A 14,947-nucleotide genomic window follows, 5' to 3' on the forward strand; every position below is an offset into this window, starting at 1 on the left:
TTCTAAAAGTATTATTTCATTTAACTTTATTTACTTATTTATTTATATATTTATTTCAATTTGACTAGAGAGGGACAGAGTGAAAGAGAGAGCGAGAGAGAAGGAAAGCGAGGAACAAGCTGTCAGGTCCGGGATTTGAACCACAGTCAGCCATTTTCATTTTCATTTTTATTTTTTCTCTTTTTTTTCTCCTTCCTCCCTCTCTCCCTCCCTCCCCCCTCCTCTCTCTCTCTCTCTCTCTCTCTCTCTTTCTCTTTCTTTCTTTCTTTCTTTCTTTCTTTCTTTCTTTCTTTCTTTCTTAAAATGTCTTCTATAGGGTGTGTGTGTGTTCATTGGAGAGAGGATAATGAGAAAGCACCCAATTAGAGCAGGTGGCCACACTATAATCTCTTCTTCCTTTAGGACTTTGGCTATGTGCGCACATGTGCTGAGTATGTTTTTCAAGCCACTGGGTCCAGGAATGGAACTGTACAGTTGGCCACTTGGGATCCAGCTGCCTTAATGACCATGCCACTAGCTGGCCCTGTAGAACCCCCTACCCTTTAGAAAATTGTTATAGGGCATGTGCTCTCATTGCAGAGAGACAGAGAAGAAACGTGAGAGAACAGTCCCCAGTGGGATGATCACACTGCAATTCCTTCTCCATTTCCCTTTTGGGAGTTTCTGTTTTGTTTTTAGTTTTTGCTGTAGGGTGCGTGGGCTTGCCAGAGAGAGAGCGAAAAAGAGGGAGACAAAGAGAGGAAAAGTAAGAAACAACCCAGGGGGTTGGCCATTCCACAATCCCTTCTCCAGTCTTCTCTTGAGGTTTTGGGCACACACACACCCACACACGTGTGCACGCACACACACACACACACACACACATCTGGTGTGATTTTCAAGCTGCTGAGTCCAGGACTTAAACTATGCAGCTGGTCATATGGGGTCCAGCACCTTAACCTCCATGCCACTGCTGGCCCCATCCTCTTGGGATTTGGGGTACCCATGCACACGTGCCTGGTGTATTTCTCAAGTTGTTGGTTTTGGGACTTGAATTGCACAGTCAGCCATGTGGGATCCAGCCACCTTAACCACTACACTACCTGGCTGACCTGTGAGCCCCCCCGTTTTTTTTTCTTCCCCATGAGAGAGAGAAACAGAAGGGCTGGGGGGAGAAGAGCGCGGTCCACAGTGTCGTGTTGCAATTTATATATTTGCACCCCTACCACCTCAGTTGGCCATGATCATAGGTGCCACGACCGAAATGCACTGGTTGACTGGGGAACCCAACCCATGATCTAACGATTGGACCTGTTCTGCTCGAACAGCACGTTAGTACTCCTTTGATTGGAAGGACTCCCCAGGTATTATTTATGGGGCAAATCTAGTAGATAGCGTCTCCCCCAGTTTTTGTTTATCTGGAGAAGTGAATGTCTTCATTTTTGAAGGGCAGTTTGGCTGGGTATAGTTTTCCTGGTTGGCATCGTTCTGTTCAGAATATTGGTTCATTATACCACTCCTTCCTAGTCTGCGATGTTTCTGTGGAGAAATCGGTTGATTATCTAATAGGAGCACTCTTGTACCTCATGATTCACTTTTCTTTTGCTGTTTCCAGGTTCTCTCTGTAACTCTGACAGATTATGATATATATGGTGTAGATCTCTTTAGGTTTTATCTTTGTTGAGATTTTTTGAGTTATTTGAATTTGTATGCCCATTTCTTTCCTCAGATTTGGGAGGTGTTAAGCCATTATTTCTTCGTGTAGGCTCTTTACTCATTTTTTCCTGTCTTTTCCTTTGTGATTTCTATTGCTGATGGCCCATAAATCATCAGGCTCTCAGTTTTGTTTTATTTTTCCATGCTCTTTTTTTTTTTTTTTCTGCCTTAGTGATCTTTAAATGACAGTTTTCAAATTTGCTGATTTTCCCGCATTTTTACCTGTTCAGGTGAGCCCCTCTAGCATATTTCCAATTCAGTTATTGTATTCAGTTCCAGAAATAATGATTAGCTCTTCGTAGCTTCTTGTTTGATTTTCTCAGTTTGTTCACGCGTATTTTGCTGATTTTGGTTTGGCCGTCAGCGCCTGTTCAGTTCTTTCACATCCTCGCGGTTATTTTGAAAGATCTGCCTGGTAATCCATGTGTCTATCCCTGCTTGCATTAAGGTCAGTTTCTGAAGATTTGCTTTACCGTGTTCCAGGCCATAGTTACCCCCCTCCCCACGTGTTATTTTTCTGCAGGGCCTTACGCATTTGAAGGTTCAGCTGTCTCTCCACTCTTTGCAATCTGATTTCATGCCGAGAGGACTTTCTCCAACCAGTTACTCCAGCTATCAAACCTGCAGTCCTTGAAACCCTTTCTCAGGGTTTTGTATTTTCTTGGCGCGCGCCTGTTCTCTCCTTGCCTGCGTCTGCTCAGGCGCTCCCCCTGGTGTCTGTCGGCCATACTGCGGCCACCCTGGTGCTGAAGTAAGTCATGGTGCTGGGGCTCCACCTAGTCTCTGTATCCGGTACTGCAACGCCAGACCAAATTACCTTCTCCGGGGCTCCCAGCCTGACACCCAGCTCCTGCGGTACTTAGATTCCAGGGAAAGGTATCCGCAATAGAAGGCACGTCCTAAAGTAGCACTCCCGCCAGCCTCCCACTGGAGCTTCATCCCGCTTATTTTTCCCCCAGGGGGAAGTTGTAAATTAGATGTTTTCTCCTAATCTTGCCTTGCTAGGGTTGGGATAGGAGATGAGAGGGGAACTTTGGTGTGTTTTTGTGCCCACCGAGGGTTCGGGAACCTCTTAAATTGTTTCTGGATTTTTCAAAAGGCCATCGGTGTGTTGTTAAATCTAGGTCTGTAAGGGGAAAGGAGGGTCTGCAATTTGCAGTCTTTTTCATCTTGCGGATCTCACCGACATGTCTCCTTACTCTGAGACATTGCCTTGGTGAGAATGACATCTTACTGAACCCAGGTCTTGCAGGTGCAGGGGAAACGCTCCTTTCTCTCATCTGTCCATTTGGGAAGAGATGAGGGGGAAGGGGAAGTCAGGGAGCATGGACTGAGAATGATAAATTCTCGAGAATGGAGCGAAGCAGGGTTTCCCCGTCTCTCATACCTGTGTGCCGCTTTATCTCAGTGTAAGTCACCAGAACCAGACTTAATTCAAAGTAAGTGGACACGGACCTCTGATTGAGTCTAATTAAAAAGAAAAGGTTTTGTGTGCGTGTGATGGGATTTGTTTTGGAATTGTAACCTAGGACAAACAGCAGTTCCTTGTCTGGATATACGTCCTAGCCCCCAACCAATAATCACAAACTCAGAATCGCAGTTCTACATTAATAGTGAAGAGTTGCCCACCTTCAATTCCCTAGCATCCATTATCTTTCAGCACTTTCTTAAGGAATGTGACCTTAGTCACTATGGTCTTTGTTCTATTTTGAGGACTCAGTTTTAAAGTCAATTATGATTTAGTGTTAAATTTGGTTTTATAAATTAAGCAGTTACCTCATCATAAAAGCAAGGAACATGACTAGAAATGTGGAGGCTGGTGTTTTAAAGATGCAGTTTGTATTTCTGGCCAGCTAGTTCAGTATCTCATTATTGGCAGTGTGCTGTAAGGTGTGTGCATGCTCGCTGCAGAGAAACAGAGAGAGAGGAGGTGGGAATGCGTCTCCCAGACGGGATGGCCATGCCACTGTCCCTTCTGCCTCGTTCTCCCAGGATTTGGGGCAGGCATGCACACGCACCCAGTGTGTTCTTCTAGCCAGGGAGCCTGGAGCTAGGTCGCCTCGTTGGCTGTGTGGGGTCCAGCTGCCTTAACCGCCACGCCACCAGCTGACCCTGAAAGCCTTTTGAAACAGAATTAGTTTCTTTTTATTTCCAGAGCTGTTTTTGAGTGGTCTTAATGAGTAAGCTTATGAAAAAGAATGTGTAACCATACAGTTAAAATTCGAGTAAAATGAGTTATTTGTAATATTCTTATTTTGAGACATTATTAAAAATCTCTACTTTTATATATAGTTTGTGACATCGGGAAATTATAATGTTTCAATTTCCTTAGGACTTGCATGTTACAATTCTTATCTTGGTTTAGATTAATCAGAGATCATGCATCTTGATTTCTAAACATATATACATAATGACCTTTTGAAAAATAATAGCTTTAAAGGAAATGGTATGTTTATATGTAGGACCTGAATTGAGGTCTATGCTGTTGGTTTAAATGTACAAAGTATCAGGACCAGCAAATGATGTAATGGTTATGACGTTGCTACCACGTAGCTGACTGCGGTTCGCGTCCTGGACCCAGCGGCTTAAAACTCACACTGAGCACGTGTGTATGCCCAAGATCCCAAGATGCAAACAAGAAGAAGGGATTGTGGTGTGGTCCTCCCCTCTGAGGGGGAAGGACTTCTCACTTTCGGTTTCTCTGTCTCTCTCACTTTCTGTTTCTCTGTCTCTCTCACTTTCTGGAGAGCGCACGGCCCTATAGCAAAAATCTCTCTTAAAAAAGTACAAAGCATCGTATCTACTATTGTTTCTCTCTCTTTCTGAAGTTCAAAAACCTCTGAAGATGTCTCAGTTTTCATTGTGTTTGAGTTATCTTCTGACTTCGGCAAAAATGTAACGTGCTAATACTCTGCTTTTAGTGGAATGCGATGTCATGTTTGCAGTAGTAGGGAATTCCAGAGGAGAGGTACATTCTTTGCGGCTATTAGGAAATCTCTAGACTTGGGCAGTTTGATATGGGATCCCCACGTGGTATAGGAATAATTAAATCAGAGTGCCTAACCTCCGCCTCCTGGAACCGCAAGAGAAACCGTAATCGCAGGTTGCCTCCATCTTGGCACTGGCGTTAACACGGGAGGGGGTACTGGCATGGCCGCGGTGTGTAATCTGAGGATTTCACCAACCAGGCTAGTCTCAGCCGTATCCGTGTTTGTCTACGACATAGATTCACATTTTGCATAGGTCGGTTTTGCCCAGCCACTACCGTGTCCGTCCTCAGCAGCTCCTTGGTGTGTAACTACATCTAGAAGCGTTTGAGAATCCTGCAGCCAGCCAGGTTTAGCCTCTGTGAGTCTAATCTGACCAGAGCTCCCATTCCTCGAGAAGTTTGGAGGGCCACACCAACTCATTGGCTACCTTACCGAGTTGGGAGGAGTTTGTTCCTGGACTGGCCAGATGTAGGTCGTTGTGGTTCTGCTGACCGGACCCACCTGCTCGGCCCAGTCCCAGCTGCACCCTCGGGACGCTCTGTTGTAAGCAGAACTGCACTGTCTGTGAATAGACCTGTGCCTTTTTATTTTGGACATAGAAATGTGAGTCTGAAAGATAAGTAAAGAAAACGAATGTCACGTGTCCGTACACATTTTAGTTTACCCCTCGGTAGGTTATTTAAATTTGATTTTTTGGTTAATTTTAGACTCTTTTTGATCAGAACAATGCTACGAAAAAAGAAGAGTCCGAAACTGCAAACAAAAATGATTCTTCCAAGAAGCTGTCTGTGGAGAGAGTGTATCAGAAGAAGACGCAACTCGAGCACATTCTCCTGCGTCCCGATACGTACATCGGGTCCGTGGAGCCCTTGACACAGGTGACTGTTGCTGAGATGGGATGAGGGGACGAGTGTCTGTTTACTTTCTGCTCTAGTGATTAGTCACTGCCGTCCATGCTCTGTAAGTCCTCACCATGAACAGGGTGGAGAGGGACAGCGAGGAGAAGTAGCAGTGACATCATTTCCATCTGGAATTAAGAACTACCTGAAGGAAGAGTAAAATGGTGCCATCCGAACTTTACAAAGTCCTTAAAGTTCATGCTGTGGTTTACTGTAATGGTGGCACCTTCTAGACTTTATAAATGTACTGGCTATTTAGTGCTTACGATGGACGTGGCTTATATATGTCTTGTTCATCCTCACAGCTCTTGCAAGTAGGTAATGTTATCTCCATTTTTTAATAGATGAGTAAAAGGAAGCTTAAGTAATTAAAGTAACTTGTTCAGATCTCTCAACTACTAGGAGCTGGGATTTGGAACTCAATCTCCCAGACTCCATATGTTTTTCCTTTGCACTCTCTAATAATAGAGAAATACAAAGGATGAAGTCAAAGTGTAAAGTAAACAGAAGATTTAAAGTTATTTTCTTTTAAATATTGTTCTTTAACATTCTTGGTGTCTTACATTAAAGCTGACTGTGTATATGAATAAGAATGCAGACTTGATGCAAAATGAATAATTTCTCAATTCTGACATGATTTAAGTTCAGTGTGAATAGTGAAGACTGTATTTAACTAAAGTTGCATATGGTTTTCTATTTTGAAGGTCTAAGTATTTACATAGATTAAATGATAGGATATGGATTTGTACCATGGAAAATTGATTTTAAAAATTTATGGGGACCAGCAGCTGGGGTGGTGGTTAAGGTGCTGGATCCCAGATGGCCTACTGAACAGTTTGAATCCCAGACCCAGCGGCTTGAAAAAAAATGCCTGATGCTTGTGTGTGTACCCAAAGTCCCGAGAGGAGAGTGAAGGAGAAGGGACTGTTGTGTGGTCGTGCCCCAGGCCATCCCTCAAGATTTCGCTCTTTCCAAGTGCATGTGTCCTATGGCAAAAATCTATTGTTAAAAGAAAACAAAAGTGGGGGGCTGGCAGGTGGCATGATGGTTAAGGGCACCAGACTCCCACATGGCCAACCTTGGTTCGAGTCCCAGACCTGCCAGCTTGCTTCTCACTTTCCCTCTCTCTCTCTGTTCCTCTCTATTCAAATTAAGATAAACAAATAAAGTTAAATAAAATTTTTAAAAAAGGAAAAAAAAAGCACACACACAAAAGGTATTTATGGGGGCCAGAAGGTGGTGTGGTGGTCAAAGTGACTGGATCCCACATGGCCAACCATGTAATTCGAGTCCCAGACACAGAAGATTGAAAAACACGCTGGTTGTGTTGTGTGCATGACTAAAATCGTGAGGAGAGAATGGAGGAGAGGGGATTGTGATGTGGCCATCCTCTCTGGGTGGTGCTTCCTGTCTTTCTCCTTATCTGTCTCTGGCTAGATAAGTGCCCTATAGCAAACTAAAAAAAAAAAAAAAAAAAAAAAAAAATAATAATAATAATAAATTACAGAGTAAAAAAGATTTTTTGAATTTTTCTCTCCATGCAGTTAATGTGGGTTTACGATGAAGATGTAGGGATGAATTGCAGAGAAGTTACCTTTGTGCCAGGTTTATACAAGATCTTCGATGAAATTTTGGGTGAGTACTTGCTTAGGACTTAATACATCTGTTTCTAATAGAGCTGTTACAGTATAATGTGTTCGTATATGTAAGCCAGACTTCCGGTACCCATCTTAATGGTATTTCTCTAGCTTTTATGCTGATTATAAATGTTCTTCAGAAAACTTACACCATTATCTGTAATGGATTGTCTGAAAAGTCATAATGCTTTTTTTTTTTTTTGGAGAGGTTTTTGCTATAGGGCGCATGCACTTGCCAGACAGACAGACAGAGACAGAGAGACAGAAAGCGAGAAATCCCCCCCCGGGGGGTGGCCACGCTGCAATCCCTTCTCCTCCATTCTCCTCTCGGTATCTTGGGCACGCACGCACATGCACCCGGCGTGAGTTTAAGCCACCAGGTCCGGGACTCGAACCATGGTTGACCACGTGGGAGTCCAGTGACATAGCCATTACGCTAACTGCTGGTCCCTTCATGACTTTTCTGATAACCCAATATTGATACATGCTATGCCTCTTTGTGTTTCAGATCGTTCATGTGTAAAATGAATGGGTTTTGTCCGTAACCTCGTAGTCAGTCTATACTGCTGTGCACATAGTCATCTGGAGTTGGCTAGTGTCATACTTACCTGGGGGATATGTTTACTTTGGTGATTATAGGGCCTGATCTTTTGCATCCAGTAAATTAGAGTTGAGGCATGTAAATTTGTAGGGTTCTTTTGTATAATGTGTGTATGAAGAGGAGTGTTTGAGTGTTTGAGAGAAGTCTTGCTGTGTCCTGATCCTCCTGCTTTAGCCTCCCGAGTAGCAGGGACTGTAGGTGCCCACCACTGTGCCAAGCTTTTTAGGATGGGCTGGGATTCTGACCTGAGCCTCCACGTGGCCTCAGCCTCCCAAACAACAGTGCTTAATACACACTACTGCGGGTGTGACTGAATTTGTGGTTTTTACCAATAGTCTGGGATTTCTGAACAACTCAGGCATTTTTCTTGGGTGATCATGTTTGTAACCATTGTTCTAAATGTTCTCTTTTCCCTCCAAATCACGTAATTAGTTAAACTATAATGAAGTCTGAATGCCTAACTGGCTTCTAGAGAATACTTATACTTTAGAATTTTTAAATTTATTTATCTCTTCTGTTAGAGAAAGAGAGAGACAAACACCCTTAATATAGGTTTCATGCCACGGTCCCTCCCATTCAGCTGGTCTGGATCACCAGGCATGGGTGTGCCAGCTTGCTTAGGGAGGTTCAGGGATATGAACCTGGAACCTTTCCCATGTGAATCCAGTTGCATTACTACTGCTCCATCACCTGGCTCCCTGAAGAGTTTTGAATTGAGGCCTTTGAGTCTCTGCTTGCCCTCTTACTAGTGTAACTTTTTCTTACAAGTGGGGTTATAGAGGTCTCTCTGAGCTTGTTCCTGTTGGTCTTTGGGAAAGGGATAATCCAGTAAAACTGGTTACATTTTATACTTTCACTCTTGATTCCCAACTCTCCACCCCACTTTACTATTTTAGATAGATGACACAGTGTTTCTTCGGGAGAAATGAAGTTAAATTTGACGTTTGGCTTGTGTTCAGATTTTCATGAGGCAGTGGTTAATAAATGCAGAAACATTTTTATTATTAGATGAAGTGCATAGAATTTAGAATTTTAATTCCTAATGATGTTAAAGGTTGCCCTTTGTAACTCAAAAATATTTGATTGGTTTCAATTCAATCTGCTTATAAAATCAATAGTTTATTGAAGGAGATCAATAGAAATAGTACTTATTTGCTATCAACATAAAATATAATTTAGCCAATTTAAAAATTTTTAGATTAGAAAATTGTAAAATGCAGATGTTTGGTATTTTTATATATATCACTAAGACATTTCCTTTCCTTGTTTGTGGGTGTAAGACATAACTGATTTGGTGTGATATTAAAATTTAGGAATATAGTTAAGAAAATAAGATTTTATATTAGCAGTTAGCAGTACTTATTTTCATGAACTATTACTATATTGGATGTGTATATTAAATAGTGAAGCACATATGTTTAGTCCATGCATTTGTTTGTTCGTGTATTTCTATATATTTTATAACTCATTAAGATCTTTAATTTTGTAGTTAATGCAGCTGACAATAAACAGAGGGATAAAAACATGACCTGTATTAAAGTTTCTATTGATCCGTAAGTATATTTAACGTTTTTTTTTTTTTTTTTAAAAAAGAAAGTTAAACCTTTTGATCTAACTAATTACCCCTTGAATCAGTTTCATTTTGTAACTTGATATTTTAGTGGAGTAACTACTTCTAATAACTCTTGAAAGATTGGGACATATTCAAGTGAAACAGTGTATCAAAGGATAATTGTAAATCAGTCTGTCAAATTGTAGCCTTTAAGCCAGTTCTCAGTTTGGTTATGAAGCTGTGTCTCTGTACATTTGGCTCTTAAATGGGTAAAAGCATCATACTACCCAATCCGATGTAGCACGTAAAACTTCCACCTGTCTGTGCAAAGGGCTGTTACGTACAGGAGCTTCTGCGGCATCTCATTCAGGGTTGCGGTTGATTTCAGCATAGAACAGCTAGTAACTTAAAACTGATAATATCTACATATTTTTAAAGCATTAAAATGTATATTTGGTAGCAACTGGGATAGTACAAACAACACTTTAACATTAAGGCTGAGAATGAGACCCATTTCAGGCCGTTTGTCCTGCTCTGTCTGCACTGTTGCAGCAGGTGGTAGGGAATCAGAGTGGGAATGGCCGTCGGCCCTGTGGGGCTTGTCATTCACAAGTGTGCATGGTTAACCTAGACGCAGATAAAACCGCATCTCTTGCTGACTGATGTCTTATAAAAGCTTCACTCCTTTTACTATTTTTTGGCAGGTGGAGTTTCCTTTCCTTAGAAATTTAGCAGAATTATCCTGCAGATCTTAGTGATTCTAATTTGAACCATGCCTCAGGGATAAAAATGTGTGTTCTCTGCAAACATTTTCCTTAAAGATAAGCCAGTGTCGCTTAATTGATAATAACTGGTGTTTTATAATTATTCAAATTTGTTCTGGGTTACTTTAGTTTTTATAAAAATTAGTGTAATTTTAAGCTTCAAATTCTGCTTGTTTATTTACAGTGAATCTAACATTATAAGCATTTGGAATAACGGAAAAGGCATTCCAGTAGTAGAACACAAAGTAGAGAAAGTTTATGTTCCTGCTTTAATTTTTGGACAACTTTTAACATCCAGTAACTATGATGATGACGAGAAAAAAGTTACAGGTAAAGCCCGAGTGGGATTTTGATAGAAAAATATTGTTTCTTAACATAAAATCTCTAACTTGCTATTTTCATGTACAATGATACATAGCAGAAAGTCTGTACTTTTGTTATAAAAATATTTTTTCAGAAATAATATCTATAAGACAGCTACCATATATAAGTATTCTCGTGCAGTGTTTTTTTTTGTTTTTGTTTTTTTTTTTAGGTTTTGGCCATAGGGCTTGTGCACCTGCCGGACAGAGACAGGGAGATACAAAGGGGGAAAGTGAGAAATCACTCCGAAGGCAGGGGAGTGGCTATGCTGCAGTCCCTTCTCCTCCATTCCCTTCTAGAATTTTGGGCATGCACATGCACTTGCCTGTTGTGATTTTTCAAGTCGCTGGATTTGGGGCTCGAACTGCCGTTGGCCATATAGAAATCTAGCACCTTAACCACCATGCCACTTGCTGGCCACTGACAGTGATATTTTAAAAGCTTAACTTCTTTAGTACTTAAACTTTTATGTTAGGACTGCTAGAATTCAAATTTGATGGACAGTTTGAGTCTTCATAGATAAGACTGATGAGTGTGTGTGTATGTGTATTTATGAATTGGTTATTACATAAGCACCATATCTTTTAGTATTAATTATATTTCTTTTACAGTGTTTTCCTTAAGAGAGCCAGGATTGAAAATCTGTGGTCTGCAGGTAGTGTGGTGGTTAAGGTACTGGACTGCCACATAGTTAACTGTGGTTCAAGTCCCAGACCTGGCAGCTTGGGAGTCACTCTGGGTACACATGCTCATGCTGGAAAATCCTGAGAGAAGAATGGAGGAGAAGGGGTTGTGGCGTGACCATCCCCCCTGGGGGGTGATTTCTCACTTTTCCTCTCTTTGTCTCTCCTAAAAGCCCAACACATGCCCTGTGGCAAAAACTTTTAAGAAAAAAAAAAAAAAAAGGAAGAAAAAGAAAAGAAAAGAACATCTGTACTCTGTAAATAGAGTTGAAAGTGCTTTGGCCAAAATAAAATGTTTTCCTACTCATTTATGTTACCCAAGTAGGTTGATAGTTTCTTTTAAAAACCAAGGCTCTGAGAAGAGATACAGCTTAACATTTTATAATAGACAAATGAGTTCAATAGGAAGTTTCGATTTCATATTCAGGTAGACATACTGGGTTGTTAGAGATAATAACCTTAATTTTTTAAAATTGTGATAAACATGAATTTACAAAATACTTATTTTAATTATACATCTATATAAGAGGTCTTCAAAAATTCATGGAAGATGCATATTATAAAAAAGCTATGCAGATATTTCTAAATTTTTTGTATCAAAATAAATCCCAATTTTAATTCCATTTTAGTGAACTTTTTGAAGTCTCTTCTTATATGTTAAATCTTAATTATTACTTTCTTTAAATAAAAAAATTAAATACTCTGAATATTCAGTCTATGATTGATAAGATAATGCAGTAACTTTTTGTTTTAAAACAGATCTGGCCTGTGCTAGGTAAGTTAAAAGATTCCTTTAAAATAATTTTTACCAGATCTTTCATATTTAACTTTTTCTTACAGGTGGTCGCAATGGTTATGGTGCAAAACTTTGTAATATTTTCAGCACAAAGTTTACAGTAGAAACAGCTTGCAAAGAATACAAACATAGTTTTAAGCAGGTATGCTATTAAACACATCTATTTCTTTTTAAAAAGTAATGTTTTGCTGTTTTGTTGAGATAAGAGAACCTTAGGTAAATGGTGATGATTTCTATGTAATTTTTTTTTTTTAATTTAAAAATAAGCATTAAACAAGTTATCAGAGTAAAGAGACCTCTGAATGCCTGGAAGATTTTAAGCTTACCAGGCCCTTAAAACAAACTGTCTTCTTTTTTTTTTTTTTTTAAATGGAGGCTTCCTTTTACTTAGCTAATTATTAGTGAAATGTACTGAACTTCACAAACTCATTTAAGTGAACGACTTAGCATGTTTGAAAAAAATCTCTCATTGAATCATCAAATTTATATTTCAGAATTTTATCTCATTTAATTCTTGCAGACCTTTGAAAACAGTTTGACATTTTAGGTAAGCTAAAATAATTTTGTCAGGAAAAGTATCATGCTTGTTTATTTTGAAAAAAATCACATGGTCATGTCATGTTGAAGAATTTGAAAGATACTTTTCTAACAGCATATAAAGTTATACAGTTTATCTTCAACATAGGGTTTTTATAGTACTTAACATTTTCCATCTTTTCTATCGATTTCAAAGATTTGTTTGGGTGGAAAATGGACATGCTTGTGGTAAATGAATATTTTGTGAGTTGAGTCTGTATTATGAAATGTAGAAGCATTATAGATCTATTTGACTTTTTTTTTTCTTTTAAAGACATGGATGAATAATATGATGAAGACCTCAGAAGCCAAAATTAAACATTTTGATGGTGAAGATTACACATGCATAACATTCCAACCAGATCTTTCCAAATTTAAGATGGAGAAACTTGACAAAGATATCGTGGCGCTAATGACCAGAAGAGCATACGATTTGGCTGGTTCATGTAAAGGGGTGAAGGTCATGTTTAATGGGAAGAAACTGCCTGTGAGTATCTGTAAACTAGTCTAATGCTTTGCTACCTGGTAAACAGAATGTAGCTGGATCTTACAGTCTTCATTTAAAAATGTTTATTTTTTTATTGAATTGCCAGAAGGCACGTGCACTTGTGAAAGACAGAGAGAGGGGGACCACACCCCCAGATGGAGTGTGGTTAAGTGCTAATAAGCTCCTCCTCTCCATTTCTTCATCCTGTTGGGACGGCATGGGCATGCGTGCACATCCTGGTGTGATTTTTTTTTGGGGGGGGAGGGGGAGGTTTTTGCTATAGGGCATGTGCACTTGCCAGACAGACAGAGAGAGACAGAGAGACAGAAAGTGAGAAATCACCCCCCAAGGGGGATGGCCACACCACAATCCCTTCTCTTCCATTCTCCTCTTGGGATCTTGGGCACACACGCACACGCGCCCAGCGTGAGTTTTAAGCCACTGGGTCCGGGACACAAATCGTGGTTGACTAAATGGGAACCCAGCGACATAGCCATTATGCTAACTGCTGGTCCCCCTGGTGTGTTTTTCAAGTTGCTGGGGCTGGGACTTGAACTGCAGTCAGCCACGTGAGCTAGTTTGCTTAACCACCAGGCTGTTGGGCCAGTCCTCTTTTTAAATCTAAACTGATACTTGTTTTTTTTTTAATTGATGTATTTAGATTAGTCACATTTAAAAAAAATAATTATTTTATTTTATTTATTCATTCTTTTTTTTTTTTTCTTTATTTAACCAGAGAGAGACAGACGTTGAGAGTGAGAGAGAGAGGAAGCGAGAAAGCAAGCCAACAGATTCGGGACTCGAACCCTGGTCAGCCATGTGGGAGTGTCCAGTGCCTTAACCACCACGCCACCTGCTGGTCCCGATTAGTCACATTTTTTTAAAAAGACAAATTGTTTATTTAATTTTATTCATTTTTACTTTAAAATTTTCCCATAGGGCTCATATGCTTATCAGAGAGAGAGAGAGAGAGAGAGAGAGAGAGAGAAAGTGAGAAAGCAAGCCTCCAGGTCTAGGACTTGAACTGCGATTGGCCATGTGGGAGTCCAGAGCCCTTAATCACCATGCCACCTGCCCCTGAAGTTTCTCTTTCTTAATCATAATCTCTCTGCCTAAAGATCTTTAACATTTCTTGTGGAACAATGCTGGCAACAAATTCCCTCAGTTTTTGTCTATGAAAGCTTGGTTTTTCCTTTATGATATCACTCCATTGTCTTCTCGCTCGCACGACCTATGATGAGGACTCTCCCATTTCCTTATCTTGTTCCCCTGCTGGTACGGTGTTCTTTTTTCCTCTGGCTGCCTTGACATTCATCTCTTTTGTTTTTGTTTTTAAAAATATAATGTGCTGGGGAACCAGCAGTTAGTGTAATGGCTATGTCGCTGGATTCCCACGTAGTCGACCACGGTTCGCATCCCGGACCTGGTGGCTTAGAACTCATGCCAGGCACGTGTGCGTGCGTGCCCAAGATCCCGAGAGAGGTTTTATGAAAAACGATTAATTTGTTGTCTAACCAACTGCTTTCTTCTGAGGATAGAAGTTAGATGTTTCTTTGCCTTTTTGTTTTTCCTGGCCTCTACATGTCTGAACTCAAACCTAAAATCTCATTTTGTCATTTTAAAAATGAATTTTTGAAAGATTTTATAATGATTTACCTGCTCAAGTGTCTCATCATGTTCTCTCTTTACCAAATACACATTGAAATACATTTTTTAAAGAATTATTTTATTTAACTTTATTTATTCACTCATTTATTTTTTTAATTTGACCAGAAAGGGACAGAGTAAGAGAGAGAAAGAGAGAGAGAAATAGAGAGATAGAAAGAGAAAGAGAGAGAGAGAGAGAAAGCAAGTTGCCAAGTCTGGGATTTGAACCACAGTTGACCATGTGGGAATCCAGCACC

At 40.1% G+C, this 14,947-nt stretch overlaps 1 protein-coding gene across 1 annotated transcript in view; it reads left to right on the top strand.

The window, feature by feature from the left end:
- Nucleotides 1–5,407: 5,407 nt before the first annotated feature.
- Nucleotides 5,408–14,947, top strand: part of TOP2B (DNA topoisomerase II beta) — a gene marked incomplete at its 5' end in the record, with an annotated part of 51,908 nt that continues 42,368 nt past the window's right edge. The window contains 6 exon segments of the mRNA XM_006153321.3: nucleotides 5,408–5,563; nucleotides 7,129–7,219; nucleotides 9,312–9,375; nucleotides 10,323–10,468; nucleotides 12,025–12,122; nucleotides 12,831–13,043. Of these exon segments, the coding sequence (XP_006153383.2) occupies nucleotides 5,408–5,563; nucleotides 7,129–7,219; nucleotides 9,312–9,375; nucleotides 10,323–10,468; nucleotides 12,025–12,122; nucleotides 12,831–13,043 (768 nt within the window).

Source organism: Tupaia chinensis, unplaced genomic scaffold (assembly GCF_000334495.1).
Source record: "Tupaia chinensis unplaced genomic scaffold, TupChi_1.0 Scaffold000368_1, whole genome shotgun sequence".
Classification (NCBI taxonomy): Eukaryota; Metazoa; Chordata; class Mammalia; order Scandentia; family Tupaiidae; genus Tupaia; species Tupaia belangeri.